The sequence below is a fragment of the Aotus nancymaae genome, unplaced genomic scaffold (assembly GCF_030222135.1).
Source record: "Aotus nancymaae isolate 86718 unplaced genomic scaffold, 86718_ANA_hifiasm-v0.15.2.pri h1tg000006l, whole genome shotgun sequence".
In the NCBI taxonomy this organism is placed as follows: domain Eukaryota; kingdom Metazoa; phylum Chordata; class Mammalia; order Primates; family Aotidae; genus Aotus; species Aotus nancymaae.
This window is the reverse complement of record NW_026988417.1, coordinates 4,055,736-4,073,212: the sequence shown is the minus strand read 5'-3', so window position 1 is coordinate 4,073,212 and position 17,477 is coordinate 4,055,736. Positions and strand designations below refer to the sequence as shown.

The 17,477-nt window shown below is 45.4% G+C and overlaps 1 protein-coding gene across 1 annotated transcript; it reads left to right on the top strand.

The window, feature by feature from the left end:
* The first annotated feature begins 6,539 nt into the window (after nucleotides 1–6,539).
* On the top strand, nucleotides 6,540–6,819 carry LOC105705264 (small ubiquitin-related modifier 2-like). The gene is made up of 2 exons (XM_012435078.2): nucleotides 6,540–6,686; nucleotides 6,751–6,819. The coding sequence occupies exons 1-2, from the start codon at nucleotides 6,540–6,542 to the stop codon at nucleotides 6,817–6,819; spliced, it is 216 nt and encodes a 71-aa protein (XP_012290501.1).
* The last annotated feature ends 10,658 nt before the right edge of the window (nucleotides 6,820–17,477 follow it).

Here is a 17,477-nt window from a genome sequence, read left to right as displayed (position 1 = left end):
TTAGATGGGGTCTCACTCTGTCACCCAGGCTGGAGAGCAGTGGTGTGGTCTTGACTCACTGCCACCTGTCTGCCTCCCCAGTTCAAGTGATTCTCCTGCCTCAGCCTCCCAAGTAGTTGGGATTACAGGAGTCCACCACCACACCTGGCTAACTTTTTTTTTTTTTTTTAGTAGAGACATGGTTTCACCATGTTGGCCAGGCTGGTCTTGAACTTCTGATCTCAGGCAATCTGCCCACCTCGGCCTCCCAAAGTGCTGGGATTACGGGCATGAGCCACCGCGCGCAGCCCATTTCTCCTCACTACTGCAGGGCTCGCTGATCACATTGCTGGTCTTTCTCCTGCTCAGATTCCAGATGATGGGTGACGAAGCCTCTCTACTCCGGCTGAAATTCCTTGCAGCTGCAAAAGACGAAAGAAACAAAAACCAAAGGCCAAAAACAAAAAAAAACCATGGGCTTGGCTTCTGGGTTTGCTTCCTGTCTTAAAGAAACACACACACAAAACAAACGTCCTTTCATTTGCTTGTTTTCCACCCTACACCTCCTTCCCCTTTGCCATCTCCAGCACCAAAAAATCTAGAGAAGGCTTCTGATGACTTAAACCCCTTTAAAGAATTCAGAACAAGGCCCCGTTCACCCCTTTTGGGGTGTTCTGATTTCTGTATGACGTTTCAAAATTCATGGGCAGATTCTTCTCAGGTCTAAAGTTCTGTTCCTGTACTGCATGACCTGACCTCTTTGGCTTTGGGGGAAACCGGAGATGACCTTGTATTGTGAGAGGCTTTGACCTTGGCATGTGTAACGGTGGACAAGAGCTACGAATTTAGGGGTGGCTGAGCACACTTTACGGGAATGGTCTTGGTTATTTTTTTTTTTCTCTCCTAGGAAGTTGTTGTTTAAGGATTCTAATTCTAGTTCGGAGATGAGTTCCAAAGGGTCTTCTCTTTTGCCTTTTCTCCCCAAATTAATGTTGAGTCAGCTTGTCTGTGCACATCTGGATAAGAAACTGAACAGTTGTTTTTGTAGGTAAATGAGAGACTGAGTGTTCCCAGCTCCGAAGAGAAAGGGCATTTGCTTTTTGCAGCGAAAAAGCACCCCTGGGTGATCAGGGGCCGCCTGGGAGTGTCTGGGGGGTTTACCCCCTGTGACATACGGCGGTCCTACAGGGAAATCCCCAATACAAATTAAGTTTTAAAAAAGGCTTTTCCAGAAAATGCACATAAGGGCTGATCACCCAGCGTTTTGAGCCCTCTTAGAGGTCATAGACCTCTGGAGACAGAAACTGAGACATGTGGTGGGTGGAAATGACTCAGGGGGGACATGATGTGGAGTCCCGCCCACAAGCAGCTCACGTCGATCTGCCACACAAAAACCCAGGTCAGGACGGGCGCGGTGGCTCACGCCTGTAATCCCAGCACTTTGGGAGGCCAAGGCGGGGAGATCACCAGGTCGGGAGATCAAGACCATTCTGGCCAACATGGTGAAAGCCTATCTCTACTAAAAATACAAAAATCAGCTGGGCGTGGTGGTGGACACCTGTAATCCCAGCAACTTGGGAGGCTGAGGCAGGAGAATTGCTTGAACCAGGGAGTCGGAGATTGCAGTGAGCTGAGATCGTGCCACTGAACTCCAGCTTGGGTGACAGAGTGAGACTCCATCTCTAACAAACAAAAAAAAAAATCCTGGGCCATAGCTCAATTCCTCTTTTCAAGAAAAAAAAAGTGGGAAACAGTTTAAGAATGAGGAGAAAGCAAGGAGAATGACCCCCTTTCGAGCACTCCGTAGGTTTTCTGTCACCTCTACTTGTCAGACTTTACGGAAAATGGAAGTAACATGGTCTTTGTGTACATTATGTTAAGGAAAAGGGGCCCTCAGGTGGACCTGCAAACTCTCGAGTTCCCGAGTTCTCTTTTTTCTGTTTTCTTTTCTGTCTGCTGCTACTTTTACTGAGATAAAAACCACTGTTGGTTCTAAAAGGTTTTCTGTTGGCGAGCTGGCGGATTTGTGCTTATCACATGGCTAAAGTTCTGAAGTAACAGCTATAGGATCTTTGTGTGGGTGTGTGTGTATATATATTTAAAAGGATAATTTTATGTTTAAGTGGCAATTAAATCTGTTTTAATTTCCCTCTAGCACACCAGACATTTTCTCTCTGTACCTTATGATGCAAATTTTGCTATTTGATTTTCACCTGAGTTGTTTCCTTTAACTTACAAATTTAAGGCTATTTAGCTGACAACTGCCTAGCATAGTGAAACAGGTTATCAAGGTCTAAGACAGGAAAAGAAGAAGCTCTTTACGAATCTGTAAGATGTACTTCCATCGGCATGTTTAATACGTGCGTGTCTTTATGTGTTCTGTACACAATGTTTCACTACTGAAAATGTATAAAAGAGCTCTAATTGACTTAAGAAAATAAAAGTGCTTGAATAAAATACTTTATCAGGAAAAAAGAAGAGACCAGTCAAATGCTGTTTCAAGTTTACATAACTTAAGTAAAATCTTTAATAAATAAGCTAGCTATAAATTTATTGGTAACGTAATATTTAAAATGTCTTAAGAATTGCCAGCGTACATTTTTGTTCACATTTATTAATCAAGCAACTTCATCCTTATCCCTACCAAATACCACAAGCTGTCAAAATTGGGTATAGGGGTCACAAAACTGTAAACCCAGCCGAAGACAGAATGATCTTCGCTTATGTAACTTTTAATAACTAAGACATTGATATTGGTTTGATGGAGATAGCTACATCTTGAATTGAGTAAGATGACCATAACTTCTAACCTAGTGGCTTTGGGTGGTCTAGTCCACAGGCAATAAGGTTTGTTTTGGACAAGGACTGTTGTCATCTTTGTTTCAAAGCTAAACTATAAACTAATTTCCTCTCAAAGTTGGTTCAGCCTTCACCCAGGAGCGAATGAGGACAGCTTAGAGGTTAGAAGCAAGATGAAGTCAGTTAGGTGAGATTGTTTTCCCTGTCTCAGTTAGAATTTTGCAACAGTAGTTCCACAATTGGAAATAATAACACTGTAGTTTTCTTAAATAATCTAGTCTAGGTAAATGATTAAAATAAAGTAATTAGGCCAACGTTATGGGATACTTGTAGACAAACTCATCATAATTTAGAATCTAAAGTTATATTAAATAATAGCTATTTCATTATTTGTGTATTTTCCAATAAAAATAAATTGTGGGAAAACATTCTTTCTGTAAAAAATTATGTCCTTTTTTAAAAAGGTGAGCAATTTTTGTCAAATTCAAAGGTTATTAAGAGGTTATGTATAAAGGGAAATAAGAAATGTAAAGAAGGTTATAAAAATAAACAGGTTTTTTCTGGAAAAAAAATTAAAGAAAAATAATTTAATATGAGAAAGAACCTTGCATGGTAAATTTAATCCTAGAATAAAATGACTGGTTGTTTAAGAAAGAGGGATGTTGAGGACAAACCAGAAAGTTCAAGTATCTGTGTTGTCTTATTTCGGTCCTCTTTAGAAGGCGGTTTGTGCTTTGTTTTGTTTTTTGAAATAGAGTTTCACTCTTGTCACCCAGACTGGAATGCAGTGGCACAATCTTGGTTCACTGCAACCTCCACCTCCTGGGTTCAAGCAGTTCTCCTATTTTAGCCTCCTGGGTAGCTGGGATTACAGGTGCGTGCCACGTCACCTGGCTAATTTTTTTTTTATTTTTAATAGAGATGAGGTTTCACCATATAGGCCAGGCTGGTCTCAAACTCTTGACCTCAGGTGATCTGCCCACCTTGGCCTCCCAAAGTGCTGGGATTAAAGGCATGAGCCATCATGCCCAGTCAGAAGATGGTTTGCTAATCAACTATAAAATGGTAACGAGTGCTTTTAAATGCAGCTTTCTGATAACTCTGGAAACTGTGACATCAGAATAGAGGAAAAAAGCTCAGGACTCATGGAGAGTTGAAATGTTTGTGAATATCACACAGAACAGGAATTAACTGCATGGACTGAACTAATAGAAGACTGAAGTAATCCTTCTGACTTTTTGCTTAAGATGTTGCTAATCCTTTGTTTTGTTTTTCAGAGCCAAGAAAACTCTTCTTTTGCTCTGTTGACATCTTCACCAATTTAGTATACTCAGATGAACAAAACTTGGAGCTTATTTGTTTTTTCTACCTGATTTCTCCAGAATTTGTAAACTATCTGTGAGTATTCTTAACTTATGGCAATACAGTTATTTGCATAAGTGCAATACGAATCTGTTTTCATTTGTAACAGGACACAACTGGGGAAACTGGTTATATTGCCAAGTCTTTGACTGGAATGGTGTGCTTTCCTTTAAGGAATTAAACTTGACTTATGGAGCCAATCAAAGCCCCCTGGGAAAACTGGCCTCATACCTTGTCTGCAGTCTCTGTACAGGATTCCTGACCTGTGCTAAAGGATGTCACTTTCTGACAGGCCCAGGAGCCCCAAGAAGAATTCACCCAACTGATAGGTATTTGATGGTACAAATCTACGGCTGGGCTCAGCTTTAAAAGAGTCTTATCTGAGATTCCTTCTTTGGAACAAAGTTCCATCAAAGCCAATTTAAAAACCTAATTAAAAAAATAGTTATTCTGGTTGCACTGCCTATTAGGCCAAGTATAATAAAGCAAACCAGTCCTATGATGATCTGTCTTTAGTAAAAATGGGAAACTACAGAGAGAATTATGTTTCAAAAGCTGTAGTACACCTGTTGTTAGATTCTAGTCTTGACTAACGTTTTTTCATTTTTATTATTTTCTATGGTTTGGAACAAATGTTATTTTTCTTGGTTACAAGTCTTCAGAATGGTGTTTTAAACTTTGTTTCCTAATTTGGAGTCACTGAAACCTAAGCTGTGCTTTTGTAAAGTCCTGGGAACTGAAGCTAGACAACTGAAACTTCAGAGGAAAATACCAGCAACCTATTTACATACATATGCGACCTTCTTACCTGCCTGCTGAGGTATGAACTTCAGAGTAATGGGGCCTATGTTAATTTTCCAGCATTGTTCTTTAGTTTGTTGTTTTTCTCCCTTCCTCCTCCTATTTTCTCTTCACAGGACATCAGACCACACAACCTGCTAAAAATGAGCTTTTCTGATAACATGGGACCCCCCTGTCTAGGAATAAACCACCCCAGCCATGAGAGATCAGATGAAACCTGAGACCAGAGACTCATTTTCTTCTAAAATGCTTTCTCCAAAATGTTTTCAAAAAGAAAAGGGAGGAAGGCCAGGCGCAGTGGCTCACACTTGTAATCTCAGTACTTTGGGAGGCCGAGGTGGGTGGATCACCTGAGGTCAGGAGTTCAAGACCAGCCTGGCCAACATGGCGAAACCCGTCTCTACTAAAAATACAAAAATTAGCCAGGTGCAGTGGTGCACAACTGTAATACCAGCCGCTCAGGAGGCTGAGTCATGGAAATCACTGAACCTGAGGTGGAGGTTGTGGTGAGCCAAGATCTTGCCACTGCACTACAGCCTGGGTGACGGTGAGATTCCATCTCAAAAAACAAAATGAAAAAGACAAAAGGGGAAATGTGAAAGAAAAATAAATGTTGGGGCCCCCAAATCACTAAGCTAAAGGGAGGGGTCAAGCTGGGAACTGCTGAGGGCAAACCTGCCTCCCATTCTGTTCAAAGTCACCCCTCCACTCACTGAGATAAATGCATATCTGATTGCCTCCTTTGGAGAGGCTAATCAGAAGCTCAAAAGAATGCAACCATTTGTCTCTTATCTACCCGTGACCTGGAAGCCCCCTGCCCACTTCGACCTGTCCTGCCTTTGATTCTAGTTGTCCTGCCTTTCCAGACGAGAACAGTGTTCAGCTTACATATGTTGACTGATGTCTTATGTCTCCTCAAATGTATAAAACCAAGCTGTGCTCTGAACACCTGAGGCTGTGTCATGGGCATGTGTCCTCAACTTTGGCAAAATAAACTTTCTAAATCAACATGACATGCCTCAGATATTTGGGGTTCACACCTAGAAGAAATGGATAAATTACTAGACATCTACAATCTACCAAGACTGAACCATGAAGAAACAGAAAACTCGAGCAGACCAAAAATGAGTAATGGGGTCAAATGAGTAATAAAAACCTTCTCTTGAAAGAAAAGCCCAGGACCTGATGGGTTCACTGCTGAATTCTACCGAACACTTAAGTAGAACTAACACCAATTCTACCCAAACTGTTTCAAAAACTTGAAGAAGATGGAATCTTTCCACTCATTCTACAAGGTCAGCATCACCCTGATACCAAAACTAGACATGGACGCAACAAAAAAGATTTTGGGCCTGTATCCTTGATGAAAATAGATGCAAAATTACTCCACAAAATATTAGCAAACTGAATTCAACAATATATTTAAAAATTCATGACGCAGGGAAGGGGGAGGCAGCGCATGATGTGTGCGCACGCTTTCCCTCGTCCACCGCTGCCACCGCCTTCTTCTGCCGCTCCTGGTGCTGCTTGTGTGCGCCTTCAGTGCGGACCTGGTACCTCTTTTGTGAAGCGGCAGCTGAGGAGACCCAGTGCTCACCATGGCCAACAAAAAGCCCAAAGAAGGAATCAAGACTGAGAATAACGATCATGTTCATTTGAAAGTGGTGGGGCGGGATGGTTCTGTGGTGCAGTTTAAGATTAAGAGGCATATACCACTTAGCAAACTAATGAAAGCCTATTGTGAATGACGGGGATTGTCAATGAGGCAGATCGGATTCCAATTTGACAGTCAATGAAACAGACACACCTGCACAGTTGGAAATGGAGAATGAAGATACAATTGACGTGCTCCAACAGCAGACGGGAGGTGTCTACTGAAAAGGGAACCTGCGTCTTTACTCCAGAACTCTGTTCTTTAAAGACAAAGATTACATTCTCAATTAGAAAACTGCAATTTGGTTCCACCACATCCTGACTACTACAGGATAGTTTTCTCTATTCTTTCATTTTCCCCTTCCCCATTCCTTTATTGTACATAAAGTAACTGGTATATGTGCACAAGCATATTGCATTTGTTTTAAACAACCAGTGGTGTGTTTTGATTGACATCAAGTGGAGACAGGATGGGGAAAAATACTGATTCTCTGAAAATAACCTCTTTCTCCATTAGTGGCATGCTCATCCAGCTCTTATCTTTATATTCCAGTAAGTTATTTTGCTCTCACTGTTTTAACAAAACAACAACAACATAAAAATCCTGGCATACCTTGTTCAATTGGAGAATTTTAATGTTTTTCATGTATCATTGTAAAACCAAGGACAATTTTATAACTTTTTTGTACGTAGCTGTTACATGTAGGATGATCTGTCTTTAAGTAGGGATAAATTACTCTAAAACAACAACAAACAAGAATCCTAGATGGTTTTCCCTTTAAGTCAACTGTTTCATTGTTTAAATAAACTTCTTGTTTAAAATGAAAAAAAAAATTCATTCACCACAATCAAGTGACATTTATTCAATGGATGCAAGGATGGTTCAACATATGTGAGACAATGAACATGATACATCACATTAACAGAACAAATACCATATGATCATTTCAATAAATGCCAGAAAAGCATTTGCTAAAATTCAACATCTCTTCATGATAAAAACTCTCAACAAATTGGGTTTATAAGGAACATACCTCAACATGATAAAGGCTATATATGACAAACTGCAGGTAATGTCGTACTGAACAGGGAAATCCTGAAAGCCTTTTTACTAAGGTCTGGAACAAGACAAGGCCTATTTTTACCACTGCTGTTCAACATAGTACTGGACATCCTAGCCAGGGCAATTAGGCAAAAGTAAAGCACGTCCAAATTGGAAAGGAAGAAGCCAAATTTTCCTTGTTTGCAGATGACATTATCTTAATTCACCATAAAACTTAGAACTTATAGACAAATTCAGTAAGGCACAGGATACAACATCAACATGCAATAAGCAATAGCATTTATATATGCGAATAGTGATCAATCTGAAAAAGAAATCAAGAAAGCAATCCCATTTACAATAACACAAAAATATCTAGGAATAAGTTTAACCAAAGAAGTGAAAGATCTCCACAAGAAAAACTATAAAATAACAGTGAAAGAAATTGAAGAAGTCACTAAAAAAGGAAAGGTATACCATGCTCATGGATTGAAACAATTAACATTGTTAAAATGTTTCTACTCCATGTACTTGCAGCCAACTTATTTTTGACAAAGATGTGAAGAAAAATACATTGAAGAAAGAACTGTTTCTTTAATATAAAGAACCCAAACAATAGCAAACAAATAATTAGATTTTAAAAATGGGCAAAAATACCTGAATAGACATTTCTCAAAAGAAGACATAAAAAGGGTTAACAGAAATGTGAAAAAAATACTCAACATCACTAATTGTCAGAGAAATTCAAATAAAAAGCACATGAGATACCATCTTACCCTAGTTAGAATGGCTATTGTCAAAGAGACAAAAATAACAAAGGCTGATGAGGATGCAGAGAAAGGTGAATGCTTGTACACCGCTTATGAAAATGTGAAGTCATTATAAAAATCAGTGTAGAGGTACCTCAAAAAAATAAAAGTAGAACTACCACATGATCCAGCAATCTCACTGCTGGGTATATACCACCACCCCAAAAGGAAATCAGTGTATCAGAGAGACATCCTCACTCCTATGTTTATTACAGCACTACTCACAATGGCCAAGATATGGAATCAACCCAAGTGTCCATCAATGATGAATGGATAAAATGGAAATGTACATGTACACAATGGAATATATTATTCAGCCATAAAAAAAGAATAAACTCCTGTCATTTGCAGCAACATGGATGGAACTGGAGATCATTATGTTAAGTGAAATAAGCCAGGCATAAAAAGGCAAATATGTGTTCTCATTCCTATGTGGGCACTAGAAAAGTGGATGTTATGGAGGTGGAGAGGAGAATGGTGGTTACCAGAGAACGGGAAGGGAAGGGGGAAAGCAGATGAAGTTGGCTAAGGGGATAGTACATTTCAGCTAGATAGAAGGAATACGTTTTAGTATTCAATAGCACAGTAGGGAAATTAGAGTTAACCATAATTTATTGTATATTTCAAAACAGCTAGAAGAGAAAATTGTAATGTTTCTAACTCAAAGAAAAGATAAATGTTTGAGGTGACAGACATCCCAAGTACCTCAATTTGATCATTCCACATTATAGCAAAATATCACATGGACTCCCAATATATGTACAAAAAATTAAGTTGTAAAAAAAAGAGAGAAAAGAACATATTTACATATTGCGTTCTATTTCTTTATGGTATTGATTTCCAGCCCAGAGCGCAGGTAGCACAAAGATGAGATTTTTCACTCTGTGCACTGCTGTATCCTAAGCATCCAGGATCATCTCTGGTGCACTGAATGACCCTGTGGACGCATGCGCTGATATGGGTGATATGGGCATGACTCTCGAACACGAAGGAAATTCTTCAGCAGGCAGAGGAGTGAACCTTTGGGCCCTGTTAGATGTTGTCTGAACTGAAATATGGACTGTGAATGTGACATTGAGTGGCAGACCCTGGTGGAGAGATTGGCCCGTGAGGGGTTGCAAGGGGATGTGCTTGGTATCACATCCCGGGAAGGAGGGGGGAAGCCAGAGAGAAACTGGAACTGCAATGAAGTCCCAACAAAGCCCCCACCGACCCCATGGGAACTCAGGAGCTGGGCAGCTCTTCTGAGTGAATAGAATCAGGCTGAGCAGAGTTGGGCCCTTGCACCTCCAGCCCACCTGCCGCCATCAGCTGTCCCTGTACCGAGCAGTGACCATGAGAGGCAAAGAAGGTGGACCGTGAGGGCATACTCCTGCAGCACTTTGGTGGCCTGGGAGAAAGACCTCACTCCTAAAGGGGGATTTGGGCAGCACAGTGGGTGGTCCCCACAGTGTCCACATCCACAGAAGGGTGGAGGGGCAGGAAGGATGCCAGGAACCTGTCTGGAAGCAGCCGGGGTTGGGGTGGGGTGGGGAGAGAGAGGTGTGTGGCAGGACAGGGGGAGCAGCACTCCTCTAATGTCCTTCCCAGCTGTGCCTGGCCTGGGCGCAGGTGACAGGCCCAGCTCCCACCGGCTCCCTAGATGGCCGAGGGCAAGTTGCCATGTGTCTTTGGGTCTCTGTTTGACACATCTGAGACACAGAATCTGTTGTTTTTAAAATGTGTCACAAAATGTCCAGATGTCCCCCTAAAATGTGTCACAAAGTGTCACAGATGTCCCCCAACATCTGTTGTTTCTAAAAATGTGTCACAAAACCCCCAAATATTTGCTGTTCCCACCCATTCTGGCATTTGGGTCTTAAAATGTATTTTTATTCTCTTGTTGAATGGTGATCATCTGATTAATCCCAAGGGCATCCTGGGGATCTGCCCCCAGAGACACACGCAGCCACAGCACCCCCACCCCGTGAGAAGCTCGGGTGTCCAGAAACAGGCAGGCATGGAGCAGAGGGAGCAAGCAAGTGGGGGGCAGCAGTCGAGGGGGCAAGGCCGGGGGCTTCCTGAGGAAGTCGTCTCTCCTCCTCCGGCCCTCTTCTCGCCTTCCCTCCCCACTTTCCTCCCCTCTTCGCCTCTCCTCTCTCCCTTTCTCCTTCCCTCCTCTCTCCTCCCCAAGTTCTCAGGTCAACGTGCGTCTCGCCTCTCATGGCAAACGGTCGGCAGGTGGCAGCAAACCCCGCCTTCCTGCGCGGGAGCTGGCCTCAGCCTGGGAAACGATGAAAACTGGGTGGCCGAGCTTGGGCTAGGCTGGCGTGAGTCTGCAGATCTGCAGAAGGAACCCCTTGCAGGCGCCTCGGGCAGCGGTGGGGGTTGGGGTGCCCAGGCCTGGTGGGGCAAGGGGAGTGTCGCCTGCAGCCTCGCGGCCGGGCCTGGAAGGGCCCCTAGCTCAGCATCTGGGCAGAACAGCACCTTGGGGGTTGGGAAGGTTCCCTGTAGCACCTTCTCCTTCTAGGTGGGAATGCAAACGCTCTCCCGCCCCTCAGAGAGGGAACTTCTGTGACCCTCTCAGGCAGCCCCAGGCAGCAGCCCTTCCTCTGGGCGCCATCCTCACCTCGCCCTGGCAGCCCTGCAGACACTTACCGTGCACCTGCTCTGGACGGGGCCCCCTGCCACGGGTGGGAGAGACCGGGATGGTGGCCACAGGTCCCTACCCAGTGTGGGTGAACAGAGAGCAGCCTGCCCAGCAGGGGGCTGGGCCCTGCCTGCCGAGGGGTCGCCTTGCTTGGGTGCATCTGAAAGGAAGGTCGGAGAGACCTAAAAGGAGACCTCAGGCCTGAGGGGCAGCGTCCGGTCCCGGGCACAGCCTGGGCGGAGGCCGGGGGACCAGGCCTGAGTGTGGGGTGCAGATCTTGGGGTGGAGTCAGCTCCACGGAGGGAGGCCCCTCCCGCCGGCGGGTGGTCAGGGTCAGATTTGAGCTGTTGTTATCGTTGGCAAATTAACAATACACTGTTAATTGGATGTGGCTGAAAGTAAACATTAATAACAAGGTAACAAGCAGGCCCTGCTGAGCGGCTCACGGGGCTGCCTCTCACGGCTGCTCCTCCTCGGCTTCCGAAAGGAACACAGCTGCAGCCTCTGAGGACTCCTTCCGTGCAGCTTCAGTGCTGAGTGCCAGCGGACGCCTCCTGGCCAGACATCCCTGGGCTCCTCCGATACCTCGTTGCCACTGGGCCTCCACCCTGGGCTTCGTGTTCATCTCTGCTGGTTTAGGGAGAACCTCAGACCTCTGATATCTGCTCTCCCCCAAGTCTGATCAAGCTCCTCGCCCCCATCTGTGAGGTCTGAGTCCTCAGCTGCCTTCAGCAAGAATTTCCAGCCCTGAACTTCTCATCTCAGTCTTTTGCCATCACTGGAGGCCCCTGGCTATAACCCCCACTCGTCCTTGTGGTGGGGGGCTCTAGACCCCCTCCTCCGTGGCCGTAGACTCCCGCTTGTCCTTGTGGCCTTCGGAGTCGAACTCCATCTCTCCCTGCGGTGGTCCTGACCGCTGCTGCGATGGTCCTGAAGAAAGTCTTCCTCGCTGTTTTAAGTGTCAGTGTGGTGTTTTCTGTAAGTCCCACCCCCGGCTTCTCCTGCCCCCTCAGCTGCCGTGACATTTTCACTGGGAGGCTAAATCACAGGTCAGTTGATGCCATATGCTCCTGAGCCAGAGTGTGAACTCTGTTTCCATTCTTACATAACTCGCTCTCCCCGTGACTTAAGCACGACCTTATAGTTTAATTTTCTTCCTCGATGGGGGACCTATTTGTGAGTGTAATAAGCACTCTCTGCATCCCTCTATTCCAGGATGTATATTTCCAGGATCCTGGGCTACTTTTAAGTAGCAAAACATTCACATTTTTGCTGGTATCACACCAATACTTCAGTATGTTGAAAGTTCTGAGACCTGATTCCATTTACACAAAGTACAAGAACAGACAAAAGTAACCTCTGCTGTGAGAGTCGGAACGGGGGTCACCCATAAGAAAGGAGGGGCCCGGGGGGCTCCTGAAGTGCTGGGTCCCTGACGCAGGCACTGGTTACTCAGGAGTCTTCGCTTTGTGAATTTCCCTGAGCTGCAGCTTTAGGGGAAGAATGTCTGACCTGTTTCGTAATCCTCTTCCTATCCCCATTTTTCTTTCCCCAAATGCTTTGCAGACTTGACACTCACCCAGCAGTGCTTTTTTCCAATGCCCAAGCATAGCTCCCAAACCTCTGTCCCCTGCATTCTCCTTTTGAGATGCTCCCTGGCCCCCCATGCCACACTAGCCTGGGCACCATCTATGTATGTTCCCACACTCCCCATGAACTGGTTCCTGGGTGAGAGCCACTAGCTCCCAAATTGTAAGCCTCCCCTCTGAGGTTCCTCCCTCACTGGCTGAGGCACACCCTCTACAGCAAGCTTGTCCAACTGTGGCCCATGGACTGCACGTGGCCCAGGATGGCTTTGAATCCAGCCCAACACAAATTTGTAAACTTTCTCAAAACATGAGGATTTTTTGCAATTTTTTTTTTAGCTCACCAGCTATGGTCAGTGTTAGTATACTTTATGTGTGACCCAAGATAATTCTTCTTCCAGTGTGGCCCAAAGAAGCCAAAAGATTGGACACCCCTGCTCTAAAAGTCTAAGGAAAGGAGCATGGAACGGAACTTGTAAATTCCACTTATTCTGACAATGTCTTGACTCATCCCTCAAACCTGAAAGATAGTTTGGCTGGGTATCAAATTCTAGGCTGAAAATCATTCTTCCCTTGGCCCATCCAAGGCCTTGCTCACTGACTCGCAGCCCGGTGCTGCCCTCCCAGAGTCTGAAGACCTCAGAGTCTCTTCTCCAAGTGTGACCCTTTTCTTTCTCTGTCCCTTAAATGCTTGGCTCTTTTCCTTGTCCCTACTGTTTTGAAATTTCACAATACCAGTGCTGGGGCCTTGGTAGGACTCAATTTGGCAAGTTATACTTTTTAGTTCTGAGAAATTTTCTTGAAATAATCATGTACAAATTGTTTTCACTTTGGTTTTCCTTTTCCTCTTTCAGGTGCTCCTGTTAGTTGCATGTTTGATCTCCATGGAGTCTCTGTTTTTAACATGTTTATCTTTCCTATATTACATTATTTTGGGGTTTTCTTTAATCTTATGCTCTAAGATAGCCCCACCCATTTTATTTCTGTTAAATTTGTTTTTTCTTCTAAAGTCCTCCTCAACTTCAGATCGAAGAAATATTAATATATATAAGATATTAACATATATAAATTTTCAACAGCTCATATGTATTCTCTGCCCATACCTTCTGTACAGCACACCGTTCTTGTTCTATGGAAGCAACACCTGCTCTCCCTGAGGTTCTCTTTTGCTCCCTGTGTGGATTTGTCCTGGTATCTGTTCCTCATGGTGTAGACATTCCTTGACTGTGCAGCAACCCTTGGTCATCTGTATTAGTCAGAGTTCTCTGGAGATTATATATGCCTATATAAAATAAGATTTATTATAAGGAAGTGGTTCATGCAATTATGGAGGCTAAATCCCACAATCTTCATTCTGCAAACTGGGGACCAAGGAAAGCCAGTGGGGTAGTTCAAAGGCCTAAGAGCTGAATGTAGTATCCAGTCTGGGTAGCGTCCAGTTTGAAAGGCCTGTGAACCAGCAGCAATCAAGGGCAGGTTCTTCTGCCCAGCTCAGACATTCAGGCAGAGTAAGAGCGAACTCAGCCTTCCTCTGCCTTTCTGTTTTGTTCTATGCAGGCCCTCAACAGATAAGATGGTGCCTGCCCACACTGGGGAAGACAGTATGCTCACTCAGTCACTATGCTAACCTCGCCCACAGACACACCCAGAGATAATGTTTCACCAGCTATCTGGGCATCCCATGGCCCAATCAAGTTGACACATAAAATTAACCATCACACTATTCACCCATTTAAGGACGAGGCATCTGAAGGCACAGAGAAAGGCAGATGAAGAAGGACATTTGAGTAAAGATAGGAAGACAGCAAAAGAGTGAGTCAATAGCTCTCTGGAGGCGCCTGTGAGGCAGGCACTGCTGCTCCCCATTTTCAGGTGCTCAGGGTCCCAGTCAGTAGGGGTAGATCTGGACATCTCTGTGAGTTCTAAGGCTCGGCCCTGCGGTGCCTCCTCTCATATCATTGCCTGGCCAGAGCTCTGCAGTGCCATTCACGTGCTGTGGTCACCCCAAGGGGTTCTGAGAGCTCTGGTCACATCCGTTCTCATTTAGGAGTAATGGGCTTTTTGTCTGTTTTGTTTTGTTGCCTGGGAATTTAGGGGACATTCCAGGGTCTGCATAGGGCAGAGAAGCTGGCTCAGGGCTGCATCTGGCTTGAATCTCTTTGCCTCCCCCCGACCCCACATCTAGTGGGATCTGTGGCTTCTCGTGGCAGAGCTGTCCTTCCATCCTCCGGCCGTGGGCTCCAGCAGCACAGGCACCGGCACACTTCCACTCACTGTGGCTGGACACTGCACAGCGACGGCCACTCCAGCAGCAAGACCGCCAGCAAACAGTCCACACGCAGCGGTCTCTGTCCTCACATCATGGCCATGCTGGGCGGTGCCTTTTCTCGCCATACTCTGGGTTCATGGCTCTCTCTGCTCTATTCCTGCTCTCCTAATGCAAATGCTAAGCCTCTCCTCGGAGGGACCCTGGGGACCAGCAGGAGCCGGGAAAGTGGACCAGCAGTCGCTTCTACTGTGGCCAGATATGGCAGAGGCTGGCAGAAGAGGAACTGCTTGAGCTCAGCAAGCAAAGAGGAGGGCAGCAAAGGGGAGGTGACTCCTGCTGTGCCCACCCCCGTGCTGAGTCTACAGCATCACCTTAAAAATGAATTATGCGCCCAGATCTCAGGTTCTAAAACCATTCTCCAAAAAAAGGAACCAAGGCCATTTAGAGAAATGGCTGATTCTAGAACTGGGGCATGGGGAAATACAAGAGGGGCCCGGGGCATCACTTAACCCCAGAGAGCAAGGATGTGCTCAGATGAAACCGAAGCACCCACACCACACTGAGGGGCACATCAAAGGGACAGGAGCCAGCACAAAGCGCTCCAAGGGCTGAGGCTGGGACTACTGAGCAACAGAAGGAAGCTGTGCGGGGAGACCCTGTAAGTGCCGAGGCAGGAGTCAGAAGCCTCAGCCTGTTCCCATATAAGTAATGAAGAAGAAAATAACTAGAGATGGCACTGTAGTAGTTATTCATATGTGATCTTAGTTACTCACGTGATCTTATTCACAGGTAATCTTAGTTATTCACAGGTGATCTTAGTTACTCATATGTGATCTTAGTTATTCACAGGTAATCTTAGTTATTCACATGTGATCTTAGTTACTCATATGTGATCTTAGTTATTCACAGGTAATCTTAGTTATTCACATGTGATCTTAGTTACTCATATGTGATCTTAGCTATTCACAGGTGATCTTAGTTACTCATATGATTTTAGTTATTCACGTGTGATCTTAGTTCTTTTACTAATGCCTCTCAGGTCGCGAAGTGTGAACCTGGAGTGACGTTGTGAAAGGAATGACCCTAAGGTGAGATGCTTTAAGCCCTCTGTCACGCCCATGTAAGGGCTGCTGGAGGGCGCCTTAGCTATGCGGCAGCACCAGTGCTAGGAAAGTGCCCGCTGTTTAGCAAGCTGCGGAAGGAGATATCAGAGATGCCTCCTTCCCCAGAGGAGTTAGGAGAAAGCTCCTCTCCTCCAAGCTCTTGTGGTAGGCCTGACGCCTGTCAGGGAGACCCACAGACATCTGGGGGCTTAACTGTCTCTATGTGATGCTGTGCTTCAGTGCTCATGTTCCATGTCCACTCTCATGTTCCGCTTCTGCACCTGGTTCCTCTTTTTCTTAGAAGATAAGAATTAGTAACATAAATCTTAATGTCCTTGGCAAGTATGGAAAAAGCGCTGACGCATTAGGTTTTCTCCTCGCCTCGGCTACTTGAAAGTCCTGGGCCCCCACCTATATGACACTCGATGTACTTGATCGTATCACTGACCACCAAGGCCACATCCTCCCTACCCTGCCCCCAGTTTTGTACGCAATGAAAGTCAGAGTGTGTGGGCACGAGGCACTGCAGGTCTCCGCGCTCTGGCTGGCAGTGGACCCCTGGGCCCAAACTCTCTTTTCTCCATCTCTGTGTCTGTGTCTTATTTCTACGGTTTCTTGTCTCCGCATCAGCAGAGAGGGGCTCAAAGTCCTGTAGGGCTGGACCCACAGGAGGCAGCACTGGATCATCAGGAGAAGCACAGATGCAGGCCCAGGAGCCCATACTGCAGAAGCGAATGGCTGAATAAACACATGGGGGTGGGGTAAGGAGGTTGCACAATACAAGAAGATGCCCCTCCAGGAGCTGCAGCATAGCTCGCCATGCCCTCAGCATGGGCTGCACAGTGACGTCCTGCCACAGAGGACAGTGTGGAAATGGGGACGAGAACTTCCCAGTGGAGAAACCTGACCAACACCCCTCAGCCAGGTGACACGGGTCCGTGCCCGCAGTCCTGTGTGCCTTTACAGTGTGATGAGGATGGCACCGCACCTCTGTGCTTTTCCCCACCAAGAACCCATAGTAAGCCCAGTCTAATCACAGGAAGCGCATCACACAGTCCCTACTGAGGGACAGTCTACAAAATCCCTGACCAGTGCTCAGAACTGCTGTGGTCATCAGACACCAGGAATGAATGAGAAGTGGCCCCAGCAAGGCGGAGCCTGTGGAGATCTGAGGAAGCGTCACATGGGGCCCGAGTGGGATCCTGCGGCATCGGGTGAGAACTCAGGCCAGCGGGATTTGGGACTCTGGTTGGTAACAACGATGTGTCAATATCGGTTCACTGATTGTAACAAAAGACCACGCTGCTGCCAGATGTTAGTGACGGGGACACAGCGGGGGATCTGCAGAAAACCTGTACTATTTTCTCAATTTTTCTATAAAATAAAACTGTTTCACAAAATAAACTATTTTAAAAAGTAATTCTAATGACAGCACTAATGGTTGG